The sequence below is a fragment of the Lynx canadensis genome, chromosome A2 (assembly GCF_007474595.2).
Source record: "Lynx canadensis isolate LIC74 chromosome A2, mLynCan4.pri.v2, whole genome shotgun sequence".
Classification (NCBI taxonomy): Eukaryota; Metazoa; Chordata; class Mammalia; order Carnivora; family Felidae; genus Lynx; species Lynx canadensis.
The window spans coordinates 56905661-56925927 of record NC_044304.2 but is presented as its reverse complement, the minus strand read 5'-3'; the positions used below and the strand labels follow the sequence as shown (position 1 = coordinate 56925927).

At 53.8% G+C, this 20267-nt stretch overlaps 1 protein-coding gene and 2 long non-coding RNA genes across 7 annotated transcripts; 1 reads left to right on the top strand and 2 right to left on the bottom strand.

The window, feature by feature from the left end:
- Positions 1-11314: 11314 nt before the first annotated feature.
- On the bottom strand, positions 11315-13955 carry GP9 (glycoprotein IX platelet). 5 transcript variants are annotated; one of them, XR_003967052.2, is made up of 5 exons: positions 13849-13955; positions 13273-13397; positions 12982-13110; positions 11879-12874; positions 11315-11455 (listed from the first exon to the last, which is right to left on the bottom strand). XR_003967052.2 is itself a non-coding variant. In XM_030307520.2 (4 exons), exon 4 carries the CDS (start codon positions 12861-12863, stop codon positions 12330-12332), a length of 534 nt encoding a protein of 177 aa, XP_030163380.1. In that variant the 5' UTR covers positions 12864-12874; positions 12982-13007; positions 13273-13397; positions 13849-13955; the 3' UTR covers positions 12119-12329. The 5 variants fall into 5 exon arrangements, 4 of the variants coding, with proteins under 4 accessions (XP_030163380.1, XP_030163377.1, XP_030163376.1 ...); XM_030307520.2 differs by lacking the exon at positions 11315-11455 and having other exon boundaries at positions 12119-12874; positions 12982-13007; XM_030307517.2 differs by lacking the exon at positions 11315-11455 and having other exon boundaries at positions 12119-12874; positions 13273-13435; positions 13849-13934.
- Positions 13956-15936: 1981 nt separating this feature from the next.
- On the bottom strand, positions 15937-16423 carry LOC115508609. Its single transcript, XR_003967053.1, has 3 exons — positions 16343-16423; positions 16111-16184; positions 15937-16028 (listed from the first exon to the last, which is right to left on the bottom strand). It is a non-coding gene; the product is annotated as an uncharacterized LOC115508609 (long non-coding RNA).
- Positions 15975-19685, top strand: LOC116737933. Its single transcript, XR_004343275.1, has 2 exons — positions 15975-16064; positions 19415-19685. It is a non-coding gene; the product is annotated as an uncharacterized LOC116737933 (long non-coding RNA).
- Positions 19686-20267: the final 582 nt, after the last annotated feature.

The following is a 20267-nucleotide window of genomic DNA, read 5'->3' as shown; positions in this document are numbered from 1 at the left end:
CCCCCCCCCACCCCGCCCCTGCTCTGGATGGGCCCCAGGATCCCCTGGACATCTCATGGACCTCTTTGTCCCCTGGGCCTCTAGCCTGTGCAGCCCAAGCCGCCCTCGTGCCGCAGTCAGAGTGGCATTTGTAGAAGGTCACAACTGATGCTGCTGCCCCCTCCCCATTCCAGGGTGCCTGGGGCCCTTGGGATATGGCCCATACTCAATCTAGGTGTCCAAGGCCTCCACAGCTGTGCCCTGGCTTCTCCCAGCACCTTGTCCCCCAGGAGGACCCTTTATGCAGGCCGCGCCCTTCCTGCCCTCCCCCACCCCCACTTACCCAGCCTTTTTATCCGTGTCATTCAGAGTCCCACAAATGACCCAGCTGGACGCCTCTGAGCACTGGCCCCACCCCAAGCTAGTCCTTTGCCCATAGTACCCTCTGGCGAGATTGAGTTCCTTCTTCCCCTCTTCCTGGGCAGAAGCCATTTCCTGCAGCCTCGAACAGAGACCATTTCCGGGTTTCAGTCACAGGCACGAATGCTAGTGCTCAGGGCCCCACGCTGGTGGGCTGCCTGTAGTGAGGCATCAGGCAGGAGCCTCACTACCTCCTGGGCCTCAGTCTTCTGTCACGTGGGGACCCGGATTTGGGTAAGAGAAAATGGGGAAGTTGTGTGAGACAGAACACAACCCACCTTTGTTTCCTCCTGCAACAGCCCAGGCCTTCTGGGGCTGAAGGGAAACAGCTTTATCTCTCCCTCTGTTTATAAATTACCCAGTAGCAGGAGCCGGTGAGGTCAGAGGCCAGGGATTAGGAGAGGAGGCAGGGATCAGAGGGCCAGGAAGTGTTCTGGCCACTACCAGGTCCCCGGGGACAGGGCGGTCTGTGGCCTGGGTGGGGCTAATGGGACGTGGGCTGAAGAAGGAGAAGGCTGGTGTTTTCTACTCCCGGGAGGAGGAGCGGGGCCGCCCAGAGGGTCCCTGTCCTTCCAGAAAAGGGCTTTAAGGACACAGACCCCGGCAGGCAGCCATGGAGCTAGAGGAAGCTCCTAATTCATATTGAATTCAGTTACTCTTCCCCAGGAGGGCTGCCACGGGTGGGGGCCTCAAGGACCTTCTGAGCCCTGCTGGACTGGACTGTTGGGCTGCAGGGAGGGCCTCAGCATTGCAATAAGGCAATGCCATTTTGCATTTGGGAATTTTTCATGTTACCTATTTATGATACATAAATCTTTATAGCAAATCTATTTTTTAAAACTTGGGAAAGTTGCCTTTATGGAAACTTAGCAGAGCCAGAGTCTACACATTCCTAAACCATTAAACAGATTTCTGCAAAGAGTCCATGGCGCCCAAGACTGCTTCTCTCACCTTTGAGCCCAGAGCTGGCCCAGGTGGCCACATCTCTACAGGTGGTCCCACCTGCCCAGCTGGTTTCCCCGACTAGTCTCCAGGCCCAGAGTGGACGGGTGGGTCTGCACTTCTCACCGCCCATCTGTTGCCTGGAGCCCTGTTAAGACTTCTCTGCCCCATGCCAACGTGGGATCCTTTGGCAGAGGAGCAGTCCGTGCCCAAGGGGCAGGAAAGAGCTTGGGTTGGGTCCTCACTCGGCCCGGGAGACCATGGGCAAGTCACTGAACGACTTCAGCTGGATTTGAGTTGGGGGTGGGCAGGTTGAGGAGTACGGTTGGGCGATGCCCAGGGAAACCAGGCCTCTCCCACACCTACAACCCTGTGGGGGAGGTGTTACCATCCCCGTGCTTTGCAGATAAGCCAGTGGACTCAGTGGTTGGGAGTGTCTTGCCCGAGCCTTGCATCGGTAACAAGTTAGACCTTGTATTGCGAGTCAGGAGAGGCCCTACAAGGGCCAGGACTGGTCTTGCTCGCTGCTGCTATGTTCCTAGGGCAGAGAATGGCTCTGGGCGCATAGTAGGTGCTCAAAAAAACTGCCGAGTGCCTGAATGGGACCCCTGCCACCAGGAACCATAGCCCACTGAGACCATCTGGGATCTGTCCCCGGTCATTCTCAGAAGGGGGCCTATGCTGACACGGGCCAGATGACGATAGTGTGACTGTGCACGGTGGCCAGGTAGTAACTACCCAGTCTGGCAGCCCGGCTCTGAGACACGCTGACAACATGGGGGTCAGACCAACCTCCATTCCAATCCCAGGTCCGCTATGACTAGTGTGACCTTAAGCAAGTCATTTCTCCACCCAGCCTCAGCTTCCTCAGACGCGGGACACAAATTCCTATCCTGCCTGCATCCTGGGAAGCCACCAGGACATCCCAGCTGGGAGGGACTTTGGAAACTGAAGGACAGGAACAGTGACGCCTGTTTCTGACTCTGTCCCAGAGGTTCGAAACCTGTGAAGTCCACGGACTGAATGACGGAGGCGGGCCTGGGGCCCTGGGCGTTCCAGAGGGGCCACACTGCAGTCTCTTCTGTGACCTTTTCCAGTGAGAGATACCTGTTGTTTGAATTTCCTGGTGTCCTTGAATGCAGGGCGGCCCCAAGCCTGCATGTGGCCCTTGGAAGAAAAACCCCTAACTGGGTGGTCTGAGCCAGGCCACCACGTGGCCCCCAGAGGCTGTGCTGAGGGCCCTCTCTTCCCTCTGCCCGCACCATGGGACTGCCAGACCCTGGGACAACGTCCTGGGCTTGGAAACGGAGAGTGAGGCCAGGGGCCTAGAGGGACGCACTCAAAGCCCCCAATAAGTTGGCTCCTGAGCCCCTGTCCCAGACTAGGCTGGGGCTGGATCCTAGGTCCCAGAGCGGAGTCTGGTCCCGGCCCCCCCCCCCCCCCGGGGGCCCCCAAAGCCCCACCCCCGACCACACATTCAGCCAGGGGCTCAGCTGAGGAGGGACTGCGCCACCCCTCCTCTGGGGAAGCCAGGACGCAGGGTGCCCTCACCCGAGTCACATCCCCTCTCCTCGAGTCACATCCCCTCTCCTCGTCCTCTGTCCCTTTCCCCACCCCAGCCAGTCTCTCTGCCCAGCCTCTGCCTGGCCTGGCTCCTGCCTCCGGTCTCCACACCCCGCTCCACACACCTTCCTAAAGCAGGCCACGCACTGACCGACCGGGTCGCCCCCTTGCTTGGTCCTGACACTCACTCCCAGCTACTCCTAGGAGCCCTCCGGAGCGTGGGGAACCCCCTCCCACACACACAGCCTTGGAGACGGCTGTGCCCCGTCGCTGCCGTCGGTTCCCCCCCCCCCACACCCCTGAAAGAAAAGACCCAGCCCGGATGGCAGGCTGGGCTCCCACTGGCGCCTCCTGGACATCCGTGGTGTGCCTTCACGCGGGCCAGCCCCAGGGTGTGGCGAGGACGGCTCTGCCCGCCCACCTCGACTCGGGGACGGAGCCGGGACTGTCCCAGCCCTCCCCCACATGGGCTGTGTGCTTCGGGACTCTGTCCCCTGCAGCAGTTCTGAACCTCGCGTCCTGCTGCAGCCATCGCCTCAGTACGGTTCCCGGGGAGCCAGCCTCAGACGTGGGGGTTGCCGGTTCAAAGCTGCTTCCTCACCAGCACAGTGATGACGGTGTCCACCAGGGAGCTGGAGGCCCCGTGTGCAGGGTTGAGGGGTCATCAGGAGGCGCGGACCCGGCGAAGGAGGCCAGGGGACAGAGAGGGTGGTCAGGGGGCTGGTGAGTTAGCTCCCGGCCAACATGCTCCAACCTTCCGTCCAACGTGTGGTCCACGGGCCGCCAGCCCCGCGTCATCCGGGAGCCGGTTAGAAACACAGGATCTCAGCGTCCACAGCAGAGCTCCTGAGTCAGAACCTAGATTGCAGTAAGTTCCCCAAGGGATCTGCATGCAAGTTACAGTTTGAGGAACCCTGGTCTGCACAGCCTGCCCACCCCACTCATGTGGCCCCTGGGCAGGTCTTCGTGCCTCAGAAGTTTTTAGTTTCTTCCTAAAAAAGAAGAGCCGAAGGTTCTTGCCCATTTACCCCTGAAGAGTGTTTTCTGTCCTCTGCACGGAGGCAAAGGACATCAGAGGCAAAGGGCTGGTGGCAGGCTCTGATTCTGATGGCCAGATCACCTAACACCCGACACTCTTCCATCATACTCCAACCCCCACTGGCAACATTTGAGCTCGTGCCTGATGCGGGTTCTGGGTCTTGTCTGGATCTGTGACCCCTTTAAGCTGTAGACCCTTCCAGTCGGAAAACACACGGATTCACAAGAGAATTCACATAGAATTTGAGGCCTTGCCTCAAATGCACATCCAGTGAACAGCAGAGATGAGATGTGAGTCCTCGATGTGGTGCTCTAGGGTCGTGCCTTGACCCCCTTGAAATCCTGGGGGGACCCCTTGGGTTTTGTCGGGTGGGACTGTGGCTGCAGTGACAGTGCCGTGTACTCAGGTTTAGATTCAACGAAAGGGACTCAATTCTAAGTGGACAGGTCTGAAAAGGACGGAAAACTTACAGGGATCTATCTCAAGGAACACATCTTTTTCTTTTTTAAGTTTACTTATTTACTTTGAGAGCGAGAGAGATAGAGTTTGTGCGCATGTAAGCAGGGGAGGGGCAGAGAGAGAGAATCCCAAGAAGGCTCCGTGCTTTGGGCACAGAACCCGATGTGGGGCTCGATCTCATGAACCATGAGATCATGACCTGAGCCAAAATCAAGAGTCAGATGCTTAACTGAGCCACCTGGGCGCCCCTCGAGGAATGATTCTTAAAAACAATAAAACCTCACGATCTCGCGGTCTGTGAGTTCGAGCCCCGCGTCAGGCTCTGGGCTGATGGCTCAGAGCCTGGAGCCTGTTTCCGATTCTGTGTCTCCTTCTCTCTCTGCCCCTCCCCCGTTCATGCTCTGTCTCTCTCTGTCCCAAAAATGAATAAACGTTGAAAAAAAAAATTAAAAACAAAAACAATAAAACCTCTACGCACAGGAATATCCACGATAGCCTTATTCCCATACGAGGGGGATCCAGGAGGTAGCCATCCCTCGCTGCAGAGTATTTTAGACAGTATGTTGGAACGCTGGAAATGTAGGACCATCTCTCAGTGAAGGGCTGGGGAGCTTGGGTCTTCCTTCTGCCTTTCTACACTCTCCAGTCTTCCATAATCAATTTCTACTATCTTTGTAATAGAAAGGCATAATATATATACTTCAGAAGAGTCAGGAAAACGATGTAATGTTCAAAAACATGATGCAATAGCAAACGATTCAGAGTACCCAAGTAAATAAGTGTTCCGACTGATGTAAACAAGAAAGTCTGGACATGAAAATGTTAACAGCGATTGTGTTAAAATAGAGCTATGAAGAACTTCCTCCTTCTTTTCTTTCTTTTATAAATCTTTAAAAATGGAACTATCTTTTATATATATATATAACCTATTTTATATGTATCCTATTGATACATATTACATAAGTGTGTGTAACTATATACCTATATCTAGCTATAGACACAGGTACATATGGGTACATGCTCATATGGGAAATAAGTAATAAATCTGATGAGAGGGGTGCCTGGGTGGCTCAGTCGGTTGAGCATCCGACTTCAGCTCAGGTCATTATCTCCCGGTTCGTGGGTTCAAGCCCCACATTGGGCTCTGTGCTGACAGCTCAGAGCCTGGAGCTTGCTTGGGATTCTGTGTCTCCCTCTCTCTCTGCCCCTCCCCCGCTCACACTCCATCTCTCTCTCTCTCTCCCTCTCAAAAGTAAAGAAACATTAAAAATTTTTTTAAATTCTTTTGTTTCATTTCTGAATAAGAGTCACATCACAATTGCAACAGGGGAGCATGGAGCCTCCTGGGGGTTCAGTGGGGCGACACCACGGCCCCTCCTCGGTGGTCCCAGTGCAGGCCATGGGGGGAGCCTCCTGTCACCTGCTGAGGCAGTGGCGACTCCTCTGTCCACTGTCCATCTTACAGAAGCTTGTGGGCATCACTTTCCTACTGTTGTCTCCTCTATTAGCCCATCCTTGGAAACTTACCCTTTTTTTTTTTTTTACATTTTTTTTTTCAATATATGAAATTTATTGTCAAATTGGTTTCCATACAACACCCAGTGCTCATCCCAAAAGGTGCCCTCCTCAATACCCATCACCCACCCTCCCCTCCCTCCCACCCCCCATCAACCCTCAGTTTGTTCTCAGTTTTTTTATTTATTTATTTATTTTTTTAATTTTTTTTTTCAACGTTTATTTATTTTTGGGACAGAGAGAGACAGAGCATGAACGGGGGAGGGGCAGAGAGAGAGGGAGACACAGAATCGGAAACAGGCTCCAGGCTCTGAGCCATCAGCCCAGAGCCCGACGCGGGGCTCGAACTCCCGGACCGCGAGATCGTGACCTGGCTGAAGTCGGACGCTTAACCGACTGCGCCACCCAGGCGCCCCTGTTCTCAGTTTTTAAGAGTCTCTTATGCTTTGGCTCTCTCCCACTCTAAACTCTTTTTTTTTTTTTTCCCTTCCCCTCCCCCATGGGTTTCTGTTAAGTTTCTCAGGATCCACATAAAAGTGAACACATATGGTATCTGTCTTTCTCTGTATGGCTTATTTCACTTAGCATCACACTCTCCAGTTCCATCCATGTTGCTACAAAGGGCCATATTTCATTCTTTCTCATTGCCACGTAGTACTCCATTGTGTATAAACCACAATTTCTTGATCCATTCATCAGTTGATGGACATTTAGGCTCTTCCCATAATTTGGCTATTGTTGAGAGTGCTGCCGTAAACATTGGGGTACAAGTGCCCCTATGCATCAGTACTCCTGTATCCCTTGAACTTACCCTTTTTTTTTACAATCATCTAGTAACTTCCGTGGGGCTTGAGGCAGGGAGAGCTGTCTGTTCCATGTGGTCAGCGTGCTCAGCGTAAGCAGTCTGGGGAAGGTTCTGTCTGCCTCACCCACGCCCCTCCAAGCTGCCGCTCTGGCTTTATCTGACTTTCTGCTTAAACCTCTCACGAGGATTGATAAGGAGGTTCCGGTGACGCTGGTCTCATCCCTTATTTGTCAAGTTCTATAGCAAAAATTTTGATTGGGATGACATTGAATTTAGAGACTAATCTGGGAGGACTGAGTGTTGTGGTTCTTGAACGGGTACCTCTTTCCATTTCCAGACCATGTGTCCTCAGAGACAGTTCGCTGTACTTGTTTTGTGTTTAATTTTTTAAAATGTTTATTTACTTTTTGAGAGAGAGAGAGACAGAGTGTGAGCGGGGGAGGGCCAGAGAGGGAGGGAGACACGGCATGTGAAGCAGGCTCCAGGCCCTGAGCCGTCAGCGCAGAGCCAGACGTGGGGCTCAAACCCACAGCTGTGAGATCATGACCTGAGCCGAAGTCAGCCGCTTAACTGACTGAGCCACCCAGGTGCCCCTGTAACTTGTTTTTTTTTTTTTAAACCAAATTTTAATACCCCACTAAAACTCTAGACCTGTGTTTCACAAATGGGCTTTTGGAAGAGTCTTGAAGCCTGTCAGTAGCCCACAAAAGGCAGGGATGGGGAAGGAGGGAAGGACGCCAGTTAGGCCCCCGTCCAACCAGATGGAGACACTTTATTTCATAGACCAGGTACTGCCTAGGGGTTCGTTGGTAGAAAGGTCTTACTGCTAAAAGGTTTGAAAACCATCACTCTAGACTTCTTTTTTAAAAAAAAAATTTTTTTTAATGTTTTTATTTATTTTTGAGACAGAGAGAGACAGAGCATGAACAGGGGAGGGGCAGAGAGAGAGGGAGACACAGAATCTGAAGCAGGCTCCAGGCTCTGAGCTGTCAGCACAGAGCCTGATGCGGGGCTTGAACTCACGGACCTCGAGATCATGACCTGAGCCGAAGTCGTCTGCTCAACCGTCTGAGCCACCCAGGCGCCCCTCTAGACTTCTTTTAAAAAGTTGTGATAGCACATGCATAGCATAAAATTTACCATCTTAAGCTTTTTTAAGTGTCTAGTTCTGGAGTGTTAAGTATATTTGTGTGGGTGTGCGACCATTGCCACCATCCGCCTCCAGAGCTTCTTCGTCTTAGTTCTTGCAAAACAAAACTCTACATGCCTTCAACAGCTCCCCAAACTCCCCACCCCTGAGTCTCCGCTGTCGACTTTTTAAAGGCTTCAGTTACAGAATACAATTATCCGTGTTTGTTGAAAGATACTGCATAAATATACAAAGACTTTCTGTATGGTAATTCAAACTTTCTGAACTCAGAGGAAGGAACAGTCATTCAGCTTGCGATGCAGGTGTGCGGAGTTCTTTTAGACTCTGAAACATCAAATGCATGTATTCATGCTTTTGTTTTCACTAACAAGTCAGCACCCTGAAGCATCAGATAAAGAACCCAGCAGGTTGGATGAACCTCAGAGCCCGACCTCTCTTTTCATGATATCGTTGTAAACCTCATATTTGTTTTCTACTTAATAGGGGTACACAGATCTAAAAGAAAGGAATAGGACTAAATCTATGTCCCTCTAACAGTCTGAACACAAACAGGACATGATCAATAGGGCTGATCCGGGGCTCCTTCTGTATTGTTGCCCTGACAACCCCGAGGTTTTTTTGTTTTGTTTTGTGTGTGTGTGTGTGTTTATTAAGAAAGTAATATAGTTTTGGGGCACCTGGGTGGCTCAGTTGGTTAAGCATCTGACTTCAGCTCAGGTCATGGTCTCACGGTTCGTGGGTTCGAGCCCTGCATCGGGCTCTGTGCTGACACCTTGGAGCCTGGGGCCTGCTTCAGATTCTGTCTCCCTCTCTCTCTGCCCCTCCCCCACTCATGCTCGCGCTCTCTCTCTCTCTCTCTCTCTCTCTCTCTCTGTCTCCCAAGAATAAATAAACATTAAAAAAGAAAATAGAGGTGCCTGGGTGGCTCAGCCAGTTAAGCGTCCTACTTCAGCTCAGGTCATGATCTCACAGTTCGTGGGTTCAAGCCCCTCGTTGGGCTCTGTGTTGACAGCTCAGAGCCTGGAACCTGCTTTGGATTCTGTGTCTCCCCCTGTCTCCTCCTCCTCCCCTGCTCACACTCTGTCTCTCTCTCTCAAAAATAAATAAACACACACACAAAAAAAGAAAGAAAGTATTACAGTTTTGCTTTCCTCTCTGAATTTAACCCACTTGGTTAGAGATCTATCTACAGAAACAAAACTTTCCCAAGATTTTAAGACATACTGCCTGTAGTGATTTAAAATGAGGATTCTGGCCCCAGAGCTGTTTAGAAAGCTGACATTCAGAGGCCAGGGGTGTCTGTCAAGTCAGATGCTGTTCTTAGAAGATTCCTCAGGCCCTGGACTCAGCGTCCCCCTTTGGAGCGGAGCCCGGGGAGGGCAGAGCCTTCCACCTTCTCAATGCCATCTCAGCTACACGCACAGGGGCTGGCTCAGGCCGCTTTCAAGAAATGGAGTGCATCCTTTGCCCGACAAGGAATTCACTCTCATCAGGTTTGATGTGTCAACCCCAGGGGCTGGAGACGGTGAGGGTCCTGGCTGGGCCATGGAGTCTTAGGAGACTTTGCACACATGCACTTACAGGAGGTGTGGTTAAGTGTGTATGCAAAACACATGAGATGGGCACTGTGTTAGGAGCTGGATCTGGCTGTGGCTCAGGGCCAAGACTCGGCATGTGCCCCCGAGACCGCCCAGGCTTCACAGATTCCCTCTCTACAGTGTGCCTGCCTTCTGATCAAGTGCCATTACCTTTGCGTAGACCGGGTGGGGCCGGCAGTGGCCAGATGCCCGCCTGCTGCTGCGGTTGGGCACACAGGGGGAGCAGTTCCAGGCCTCTCTTGTGGTTAGGGCGGGGCCGGTGGCTGGTTCCAGACAACAGCTGCTTGCAAAGGCCCTCCCTACCACTTCCAGGCCCGGCCACGAACATCCGCGCTTTCCTCTTTGGTCTCTCTGCTCACCCACTGGCCAGAGGATTGCAGAGGACCAGCAGAGGGCTCTAAGCAGGCCCTAGAAGCCGGGCGGAGCAGGAGCCTGGAGCAGGGGCAGAAGGCAGAGGTGGCAAGGGGGTCAGCAGCTGGTGAAAGTCACCTTAGCAAATTCTCCACGTGCCGCTTGATTTTGAAAACGCTCATGAGGGAGATGGTCATGAGGATGACGTCAGGGTGACCGTGATGGGGCCAAGGTCCCTGGTTGTTTGGTGCTAGAGGTGACAGAAGCAGTAGGGGGCCGGCGGGGCAGGGGGTGGGCGGTGTCGCCTGATGTCTGTGGCTGTGGCCGACCCGTAGGAGACAGTGGTGGCCGGCGGATGGTCGGCCGTGGTGATGGGATCTGTGGATGCTGGGTTGGTGGCTGTGGAGTGGGTAGGGACTATGCGCGTGGCGCTGTGGTGGCCACCTTGCTGGCCTGGGACAAAGACCATGGGGACAACGGAGGTGGCCAATTGAGTTTCCCAGCGCACCTGTTTCCCTGGGGATTCTCGTGTGAATCCGCCATCCACCTCGGGAGATCCCTGCCCTCCCCACCTCCCGCGGGGACGTCACCCTCTGCATTGACGATGCTGTGCTGTCTGGGCTCCTGGCAGGGTCTCATGGGACCAGCTGCTTGGCCAGTAGGATCAAGGCTTATGATCACTACTGTGCCAGAGCCGTGGCTGCATGTGTGCGCCTCAGGAAGGGGCAGTAGCAGGATTTAGGGGCACCCTACATGGGGGAGCCTGGGGTTGCTGAAGGGCCTTAGTTTGAGGAAGCTGTCAAGGGGGCACTTTTCAGGTACGAAAGGGGACCTGTCTGAGATCACGCCTGTGAAGAGACTGTCATGGGCCCTGGGGCTGTGTCCTCCATCCGGTGTGGGGGAGCAGTGCCTTCCTCACGGGGCATACAAGAAGGCCCCATGGTGGGTGGTTCACGCAGGGCTGCACACCTACTAAGTGCCCTGTGGGGAGATGCCAGCTTTTCCTGCTCCCCAAGGCAGCCCGGTTCCAGCTGATCCCGACTGTACAATTCACAGACTCTCAGCCTACGGACTCCATCCAGTCAATCAATGTATTTTATGTGTCCTGTTGATGTATACGTATTTTTTTCCGGATTTACTTGCCAACACTGAGGTTGGGATTTCACATACAGATGTACATTTCCAATCTCTCCGGACGAATGGGAAGACAGGGTTCACATCTGCACAGGGCAGCACAGATGGAACACGGGCTGTCGGATTTGCCATAGTCTCCACCCCTCCCTATAGCTCACCCCCACCCCCGAGTTCGGGCCTCCTGCTCCAGCCTCAGCTCTGTGGCTCAGTGCCCTCCCATGGTGCTCTGTGCCTACCTGACCTTCCTTATGACCCTCTGAGCCCCAGGCCCACCACATGCAGGATCTCCTCGAGGGAAGGACCTTGGGGTGATTATATTTGGATTCAGATTGGCCGTAACAGACCTGGAAACACTCTCATACAGTGGAGAAATGTTTTATTAGTTTAACTGCTGGCACCAGAATCCTCTGAGGGAGAGAAGAGTCTTGTTTGAAGAATTTGGTGACCACTGCTTGGGGTACAAGTGGGACTCCAGAGTTTGAGGTGTCTGATGTCAGCACCTGGAGTTGTTTCCATGAGAAAGGGAAGAATTTCTTTTGTTTCTTTTTTAAAAATGTCTTAGATGTTTATTTATATTTGGGGGGGGAGGGGCAGAGAGAGGGAGACACAGAATCGGAAGCAGGCTCCAGGCTCCGTGCTGTCAGCACAGAGCCTGACGTGGGGCTCGAACTCACAAGCCGTGAGGTCATGACCTGAGCCAGAGTTGGGCGCTGAGCCGACTGAGGCACCCAGGAGCCCCACTTTTGTTTCTGAAGAAAGAGGGATAGAGAGAGGAGGAAAGGAGAGAAGCCCTGCAGGAGAAGATGAGAAAGGATGGGGCTGGAAAAGCAGGTGTCTTCATGGCCAGGACACAAAAGGCTGTTTTGTAAACGGTGGTGTGCCTTTCAAGGTATGTCTGTCACAGAGATGGAAACTCCTCCCACCTGCCCGGGGTCTTCTGAGCCTCCCGCTTGCTCACTGCTGTGTCGTGAGAGCCAGCTTTCTGCAGAATTTGGACGGGAGCCACGTGTTGATGTGAAATTCGCCTGGGCCCTCCAGAGTGTTCCGTGTGGGCGCTGGGACAGAGGAGAGCGTGCGGACCGGAGTCCTGGGACCTGTCAGGCACCGAAGAAGGGCTCGGGATGTCCACAGATGGTGGAATTGGGGGTGGCTGGCGTGGGGGAGGTGGAACAGCCCATTTTACTAGGAACCTGGGGGACAGAGAAGCCCCAGTTGATATCAGGTTATAACTAAACGGACCCAGGTTTCCAGGAGGAGCCAGACTTGGGTACCGAGAGGAAACACAATTTTTCTGAGCTTGGATACAATGGTTGAGCAGTTTATTTTGGGTTACTGGGGGCTCAGGCTGGGGGGAGTGACCCTAGGGTCCTGGGCTCAGTCCAGGGTCTCTGTGGCGGTGCACAGCAGGCCAGCCAGGAGAGCCAGGCCCAGCGTGGCCACGACCACCAGCGCCACGTCCCACCAGAAGCCCGGGTAGGCCCAGGATGCCTGCAGGTGCCAGCCGCAGCTGCCCAGCTCATAGCCCGTGAGCTGGCCCAAGGGGTGGGCCGTGGCGAGCTTGGGGCTGGCGCAGCGGACGTGCAGCAGGGCCTCGGGCGTGCGGTCCTCCAGCCAGAGACGCAGGTAGGTGAGACTGCAGTCGCAGTGCCAGGGGTTCTGCGTCACGTCGAGGACCTGTAGCTGGGGCAGGTGGTCGAAGGCACCCGGAGGCACGGAGCTAAGGCTGTTATTGGCCAGCAGGAGGTAGCGGGTCTGGGTGGGCAGGGTGGGCAGGGCTGTGAGCCCCCGCCCCCTGCAGTCCACCGACAGCCCCATGGTTTCCAGGGCCTGGCAGGTGCACTCCGCCGGGCAGTCCTTGGTGGCCTCTGCGGCAGCCCAGAGCAGCAACAGGGCCCCCCAGGCAGGCATTGGCAGGCTGGCTGTGGGGAGAGTGGCCGTGAGGTGAGGGAGGGTGAGGGAGGGCCCGGCAGCCTCCACCCCATGCCAAGGGCTAGGGGGATCGAACCTGAGACAAGGGACCACTCACCTCCGTTCTCAGGCCTCAACTTTCTCCTGTGTTGAAATGGGGTGGTGAAGACAGAAGCAAGTGTAATGAGTCCCACCCAGGCCTCGCTGAGCCTCACTGGACACTCAGAAGGCAGGATGGTGAGCGTGGCTGTGATGGGGGACGGGAGGGAGGGTAAGAAGGTTCTTGGGAAGGGACCTCCTGGCCCCTAACAGAGACCCCAGCCCCAGTTCATGGGTGAGGGGCGCTGATGCCTGCTACATGATTCCCAGTTCCGACCCCTGGCCCCCAGGCTCCTCCCAGCTCCCCTACCTCTAAGCCTGGGGTCAGGCAGCCAGTGTGGATTTCACAGACCACACCTCCTCCCAACCACGCCAAACAGCTCGCCCCGAGGCCGAGTGAACTCTTAGGTGAAAGCCAATGCCGAAAACTGGATGCTGAGGTGCAGACAGGGAAGGAGAACAGAAGAGGTTCCCTGTGGGAAGCCATGCATCTAGGCTAATGCTCAGAGTTGGGGAAATTGAGGCCCAGGGACGGAGCGTGACTTGTGCAGGGTCACCCAGCGGTCTGTGTCAGAGAACAGACTCAAACTCAGGCCTCATGAGCTCTAGGTGACTTCCCTACGAGCGTTTCCCCTTCCTAAGACAGGCCCTTCCCACCAGGGCCTGGCCCGCGCAGGCTTCCTGTGAATTTGGGTTGAATAAACCAAGGAGCCCGTGTCTCAGAGCGAGTGCCCCCCGCCCAGCCCCATCTGGAGCGGAGAGCTGAAGGTGGGACACAGGCAGGCCTCGGTGGCTGGCCTCCCCTGCCAGGTCCTGTCCCGTTGTCCCACCTGGGAGCGGGGGTGTGTGTGGGAGGGGGCGATGGGCAATAAGGAGGGCCACTTACTTGTGAGGCCTGCAGTCGGCACCCTCTTCTGTGGCTTGAACTGTCCTGGTGGAGGCTGAGTTGGCAGCTGGATGTGAGGCAGCAGATGGTGGGCGCTGCTCGAGTGGGAGGAAGGAAGTGATGAAAATAGCCTGGCTTATCCCCCGAATGCAGCCGCCGGGGGGCCCTATCTGCGGGGGCAGCGGGCACTCAGGGATCCAGCGGGCTCGGGCCCAGAACGGTAAGTCGACCCCAGTTTACGGAAGGGGGTCCCACAAGGTAGGCTATGTGCCACCAGCGCCTCACTGGGCCTCAGTTCAGGGTCTGTGGGAGGACCAAGGAGGCCCCTCCCCAGGTCTCTGGAGGTGGGGAAGGTTTCCAGGAGGAAGAGGCCTTGGAGCTGAGCGACTTTGTTGGCTCTTCCTCCAAATCTCAGATTTCCTCATCTGTAAAATGGGAGCGATGATGTCTGTCCTGCTTGTATACACGGGGTGTGGGCTGGGCAGCTCCCATGGGCTGAGAACCCCACAGGGGGAGAACGACGTGGGTTTTCATTTTCTTCGGTTCTTCGGAAAAGGTCAGGGAGAAAGCCGCTTTTTGGTTCCCCCGTGTCTTTAGCGCCTTCTAACGCTTTGCTGAACCCTGTTTTTCACAGGACACTGCAGTCTGGGGCTCAGTTTCCATCAAACACTGGTCTCTAGCTGGAGACCATTTTTAATTTGCATTATATTTAGACCGTGCCTCAGTCTGACTTCCGCTCAGGCCATGATCTCGCTGTTCATGAGTTCGAGGCCCACGTCGGGCTCTGTGCTGACGGCTCAGATCCTGGAGCCTGCTTCGGATTCTGTCTTTCCCTCTCTTTCTGCCCTCCCCCATTCACGCTCTGTCTCTCTCTCTCTCTCTCTCTCTCTCAAAAATAAATAAACATTAAAAAAAAACAACAACATTAAACACCCCATTTACACACTACCCTAGACCCACAGGAGCATTCCTGTGTTCACACGGAATGTGGGTGTTTTATTTTTTTAGCATCTGGCAACTCCCAGCCCGCTTCGAGGCATGGCGTTGCTCCCATTCTTGTGTGTATCTGTCATCTGCCTTTTCCTCAACTGCACAGGGGTCCCTGAGGGCGGGAACCATCTCCACGGTCCAGTGACAGTGCCCAGGTCAGTGCCTGCACGTTGCAGGTCCTCACTTAGTTTGTGCCGGGTGATTGCAGGAGGGAGCCAGTGCTTTGACTCTGACCGATCCCATCCACAGGGGGGACCCTGGTCCTCTTCTAACCTGACCCCTCATTGTGTAGATGCCGGATGCTGGCAGGCAGCTCAGAGGGGAGCCCTGGCTCACCGAGAGCCTCACCTGTCACGGTGGCCCCGGGCTTCTGAGCAGACTTCTGGTCCTAGGACACCTGGGATTGGGTTTGTTTTTGTTTTTAAATACCCAAAGCAGTGTTGTTAATGGTAGCAAACAGCCGGAAGCAAAAGGGATAGGTACTGGTGCATTCACACCCCGGGATATGATACTGACATTACATTAAGTGACATAAAACTGCATGAATTGTGTTGAAGGAATTTCCATTGTATTGAGTGTAAAGTAATACCTCATTTCGGTAAAACAAACTGCGACAAACTATCCAAACTATCCTTGCCCGGGGCAGGGCGGGGGGGTGGGGAGAGGGGGGCTTGAGAATGGGGGCCTTCTTGTTTAGTTTACTTATTTTTATATTTGTTGTTTTTTAAGGTTTATTTATTTTGAGAGAGAAAGCAGGCATGTGAGGGGGGAGGGGCAGAGAGAGGAGGAGAGAGAATCTCAAGCAGGTTCCGCGAGGTCAGCGAAGAGCCCCACTCAGGGCTCGATCCCATGAACTGTGAGATCGCGACCTGAGCCAAAATCAACTGTCGGGCGCTCAACGGACTGAACCACCCAGGTGCCCCAAGGCCTTATTTCTTACCATGCACCTCCCAAAGGGCCAGCCTCCTCGACCTTCTGATGCCTGGCCCAGAGCAGGGTGGGAAAGGTGTCATTCGGGCCCCTGGAGTCATGCTTGCTGTGGAGATTGCTTGTTCCAGGTGGGGTCCCCTGGCAGGTACTTGGTGAACATTCTCAGTAGAGCCTGGACCCCAGACGGGAACCTCGGCCTCCATGGACCCTCCCTTGGAGGTCCACTTGTGAACGCCTGGCCTTGTCCCATCTCCGTCTGCCTGCATGAGTTTACAGCAGTTGGGGAAGGAGTCCCGGTGAGTGGGGGTCCCACAGCCCCCAGGCTGTGTTCCCTGACCTGACCTGACCTAGTTGGGCCCACGCTCTTTCTTCCTCTTGGCCCTCTGAGATCGCCTTCTTATTTTTAACATGTACAACTAAAAAAAACAAAAAGGGGGACAAATGAGAACTCATTTTTGTTGTGGAAAAATTGAGCATTCAGATGAGCAGGAAAGAGACAATAAAATGTTCTCTCAATTCTAATACCAAGCAGGCTTGCCTTTTAGTTTTTCCCTGTGTGTATTTTTTTTCTTACCCAAATCAGGTCACTTGGGGCCCACGCTCTTCTGGAACCTTCTCTTCCCACCTGTGAAACACCCACATATGTCACCAGCATTCGCCATGACTCCATTGTATGGATGTAGCACCTTTTATTTAAGGACTCTTTGGGCATAAGGAACATGCCTTGCTCTCCTTATCTCGGTCAGACAGGCCTTTGTGGGGGCTGAGGGTGGGAGGGGGGACAGCTCTTGGGGCTTCCTGAGGTGGGGAGACTCCTCCTTCCAGGCTGACCCAAGTTGGCTGGCCTGGTTTATTACACCATTTTCCCTGTGGGGAAACTGAGGCATTCTCCATTCCTGCCCCTTCAGGCTCCTTACCAGGTCACCCCCCACTCTCTATATGTGGAGGCCTCTTCTGTCTGGCCCCTTCCTTCTTCTCAATTCCTATACATGCTTATGACCTCTTATATTCTGGAAAGATCTTGTGCGTGTGTGTATGTGTGTGTGCATGTTTTGAGCACCACAGCATGCTCCCTGCCCATTCCCCTCATCCCCTTGGGATGACGACTATCCCAGATACAGTCGCTACGTCCCACAGGCACCAAGTCCTACCTCAGTCCTGTGTGTTCTCTCTTAGCTTGCAGTCCAGCTGCACTGCTTGCCTACCCATCTCCAATGCCAGCCCAGACCTGGGTATCCTGTAACTCCTGGACAAACCCTCTGAGTGTCCTACAGGGTGATCACACCCACCATGGCCTAAACCTGGTCGTTTTTCCCCAACGCCAGCCCCTCTCAGTGTTCTCCACCTTAGGGAGGGCCAGCTTCGTCCACCCCGTCACCCAACCAGAAACCTGGGATACCATTAGGGATGTCCTCTCTTCCCCACTCTCATATCCCATTGGCCTCCAAGCTGGCCAAATGCCTCCCACATATCTGTAGACTTCGTCCCCTGTTGGGTGGCTCTCTGCTCACTCTATGTCCCTCTCCTCTGGCCTTGCTCTCCACCTCTCTCAAGCAACCCTCTCCACTCCCCTTTCTCCTCTCACATCCTTCTCCACTTCTAGAATGGAAACCCAGCTCTTCCCTAGGACCCTGTCCTCTTGCTCCTTCTTGATGCTTGTTGTCTACCAGGCGACCTGCTCCTGCCAGCAGCTCCCCATCCCGGTCACTCCTCTGTCCTGGCTTCCTGTCCACCATGAACACTGCCCTCCCTCTCTGTAATTCTAGCATCCACGCGGATGACCCTTGGTCCCCCTGGCCTCACAGTCCGTTGGCCTCTCCCTGCACTGTACTCCTGCCCTCTGCCCCACTCCAGCCACTCACCCTCACAATCCTATCCCAGACTGGCCATCACCAGCAACCGCTCCTCCTCCAACCCTTGATTCAAGTGCCCCACCCCTTGACTACACCTCTCCATTCCAGCACAAATTTTTGAGCATACCTGCTCTGGTCCTTCTCTGACCTCATCAAGATCTCCAGGCCAGTGGCCTTATCGTGGGTCCTTTTATACTCTCAATGTCATGGCCTCACAGGCTGACTCCGGGATGACCACTGTCCTTCAGTGTCCACTCTTCCTTTCTCTCACACAAATAGAATTTTAGCTGGACATGTGGCCGTCAAGCTAAAGACTATATTTCCCAGCCTCTGTTGCCTTTCAGTGTAGTCATGTGACCAAGTGTAGGCCAATGGGGAAAGAGGAAGAAGTGATCAGTTCTGCTTCCCACTGGCTGCAGAGGGCAGGGAAAGCCATCTTGGTCCATGAGGAATAGCCCTGACTTGACGATAGCAGAGCAAAAAGAAGGAGCCCGGGTTCTTGATGGTTCTGGAACTGCCATCAGGCTCAGGCACGTGCCTCAGCAGCCTATGTGCCTCTGAGGGCAAACCCCACCAGTCTGCCCGTAGGTGTGCCCTCACACATTCTGCCATGCCACCTGCTACAGTGCAAGGAGGCCCTGCGGTCCTGGGGCACCTGGGTGGCCCAGCTGGTGAAGCATCTGACTTTAGCTCAGTCCATATTGGGCTTTCTGCTGTCAGCACAGAGCCCACTTCGGATCCTCTGTCTCTCTCTCTCTCTGCCCCTCCCTGCTCGCTCTCGCTCTCTCAAAAAGAAAAAAAAAAAAAAGAAGAAGGTCCTGCTGTTATAAGGCTGGGTGGGCAGAATTCCTAGGAATGCCTCCCTAACTCCAAGATCCCACACCCACATCCCCAGAATTGGTGAATCTGATGAGACATCACTGCCATGGTGGTGCTGTGTTTTATGGTACAGTTGACCGTACAAAGGGAGGCGTTCCAGGAGGGCCTGATCCACACATGTGGGCTCTTAAATGCGGAGAACTTTCTGTGGCTGCTGGCAGAGGAGGAAGTGAGAGAGATGTGGCAGAAAGGGAAGCTGGAGAGATCCGGAGTGTAAGAATGGAATCGCTCTAGAAATGTCAAGGTGGATAGAAATTAAGGTGGACACACTAATTCTTCAGGAAGGGGGACGTGAAACTGAACAAATGTTTCTCTTCCTCACTTTTTTTTTTTTGAGAGAGTGTGTGCACAAGTGGGGGAGGGGCAGAAGTGGGGGGAGAGAAAGAGAGAGAGAGAGAGAGAGAGAGAGAGAGAGAGAATCCCAAGCAGTCTCCATGCTCAGCGTGGAGCTGGATGCGGGGCTCAATCTCACGACCGTGAGATCAGGACCTGAGCCTAAATCAAGAGTTGGACGCTTAACCTACTGAGCCACCCAGGTGCCCCCTTGTTCCTCATTCTTGAGGCCTCCCCCCTCCCCTTCACTTGTTTTTCTGTAGAATCCTTTGTTCTGGAACTTGGTATCGATACTTAATAATGAGGCTTGGATGGCCCGTGCCAGTGCCAGTTATAAGACCATCTCGAAGACATGACACACGTGACTGAAGCGTACCAGATTCTTATCAAAACTGCCCAGATCCTGTATTTCCCTATAAAACCCCTCAGCCTTTTACCCTGGGCAGGTCTAAAGCATTAGAAGGCATTTGAAGGCATTCAAATTTTGAAGGCATTAAGCCTGCTGCAGCCTCCTTTTGCCTGGCAAACTAATACAATTGTTCCTTTTTATCCCCAAACTCTGTCCTCCTGTTATATTTCAGCTCCAGAGCACAGAGGTCGGTTTTTGACCATGAGGACTTGATGTGAGACTTCCGATTTGAAGACAAAGCAAGAGCTGAATGTTGCCAATGGTGGGAATGAGCCAGCAAGTGGATTCTAACCCAGAGCATCTGGGAAGGGACACAGGCAGCCCTGCCCACACTTGATTTAAGCCTTGTGAGACCTTAAGCACAGAACCAAGAGCCACACTGGGCCCACACCTCTGTCCCTTGAAAAATGTGAGATAAGAAACGAGTGTTGCTGTAAGCCTTACTACAAGTCTGTAGTAATTTCTCACAGCAGCAAGAGAAAACCGACGCCAAGGGCAGGCTCTGCTCAGGTGCTCTGCATTCTATCCCCTTTGGGAAAAGTCATGAAAGGAAATCTTGTTCAGAATGGAGCGGGGAGGCGGGCAGGGGGAGCGCTCACGCCCTACCACCCATGGTCAATTATAGACCCAATAGGAAGAGAGGGACCTGGCACTTGAATGCTACTTTACTATCTAGCAGGTGGAAGGAAGGTTTCTCTTGCCCCGCCTTCGCAACAGCCCAGCCAATGAGAGTCTGTCGCAACGCAGCCAATGAGAAGTCACTACACTTTGAGCTCCTAGTTTACACCAATGGGCTTTTTGTTTAATTAAGACAGCCCCTCCCAGCTCCTCCCTTTCCTCTATAAAAGAGCCTTCTCTTTTATTCTGCGGATTTGCCTATGGTTTTGCAGTAGCTTCTTTGTCTCCAGTTGCAATTCTCTGCTGTTCCCGAATAAGCCCATTTTTTCGCTGGCAAGGTAACTGATAGTTTTATTTTTAAGGTCATCATCTTTCACCTTCTCAAGCACATTGCTCCCACAGCTAGC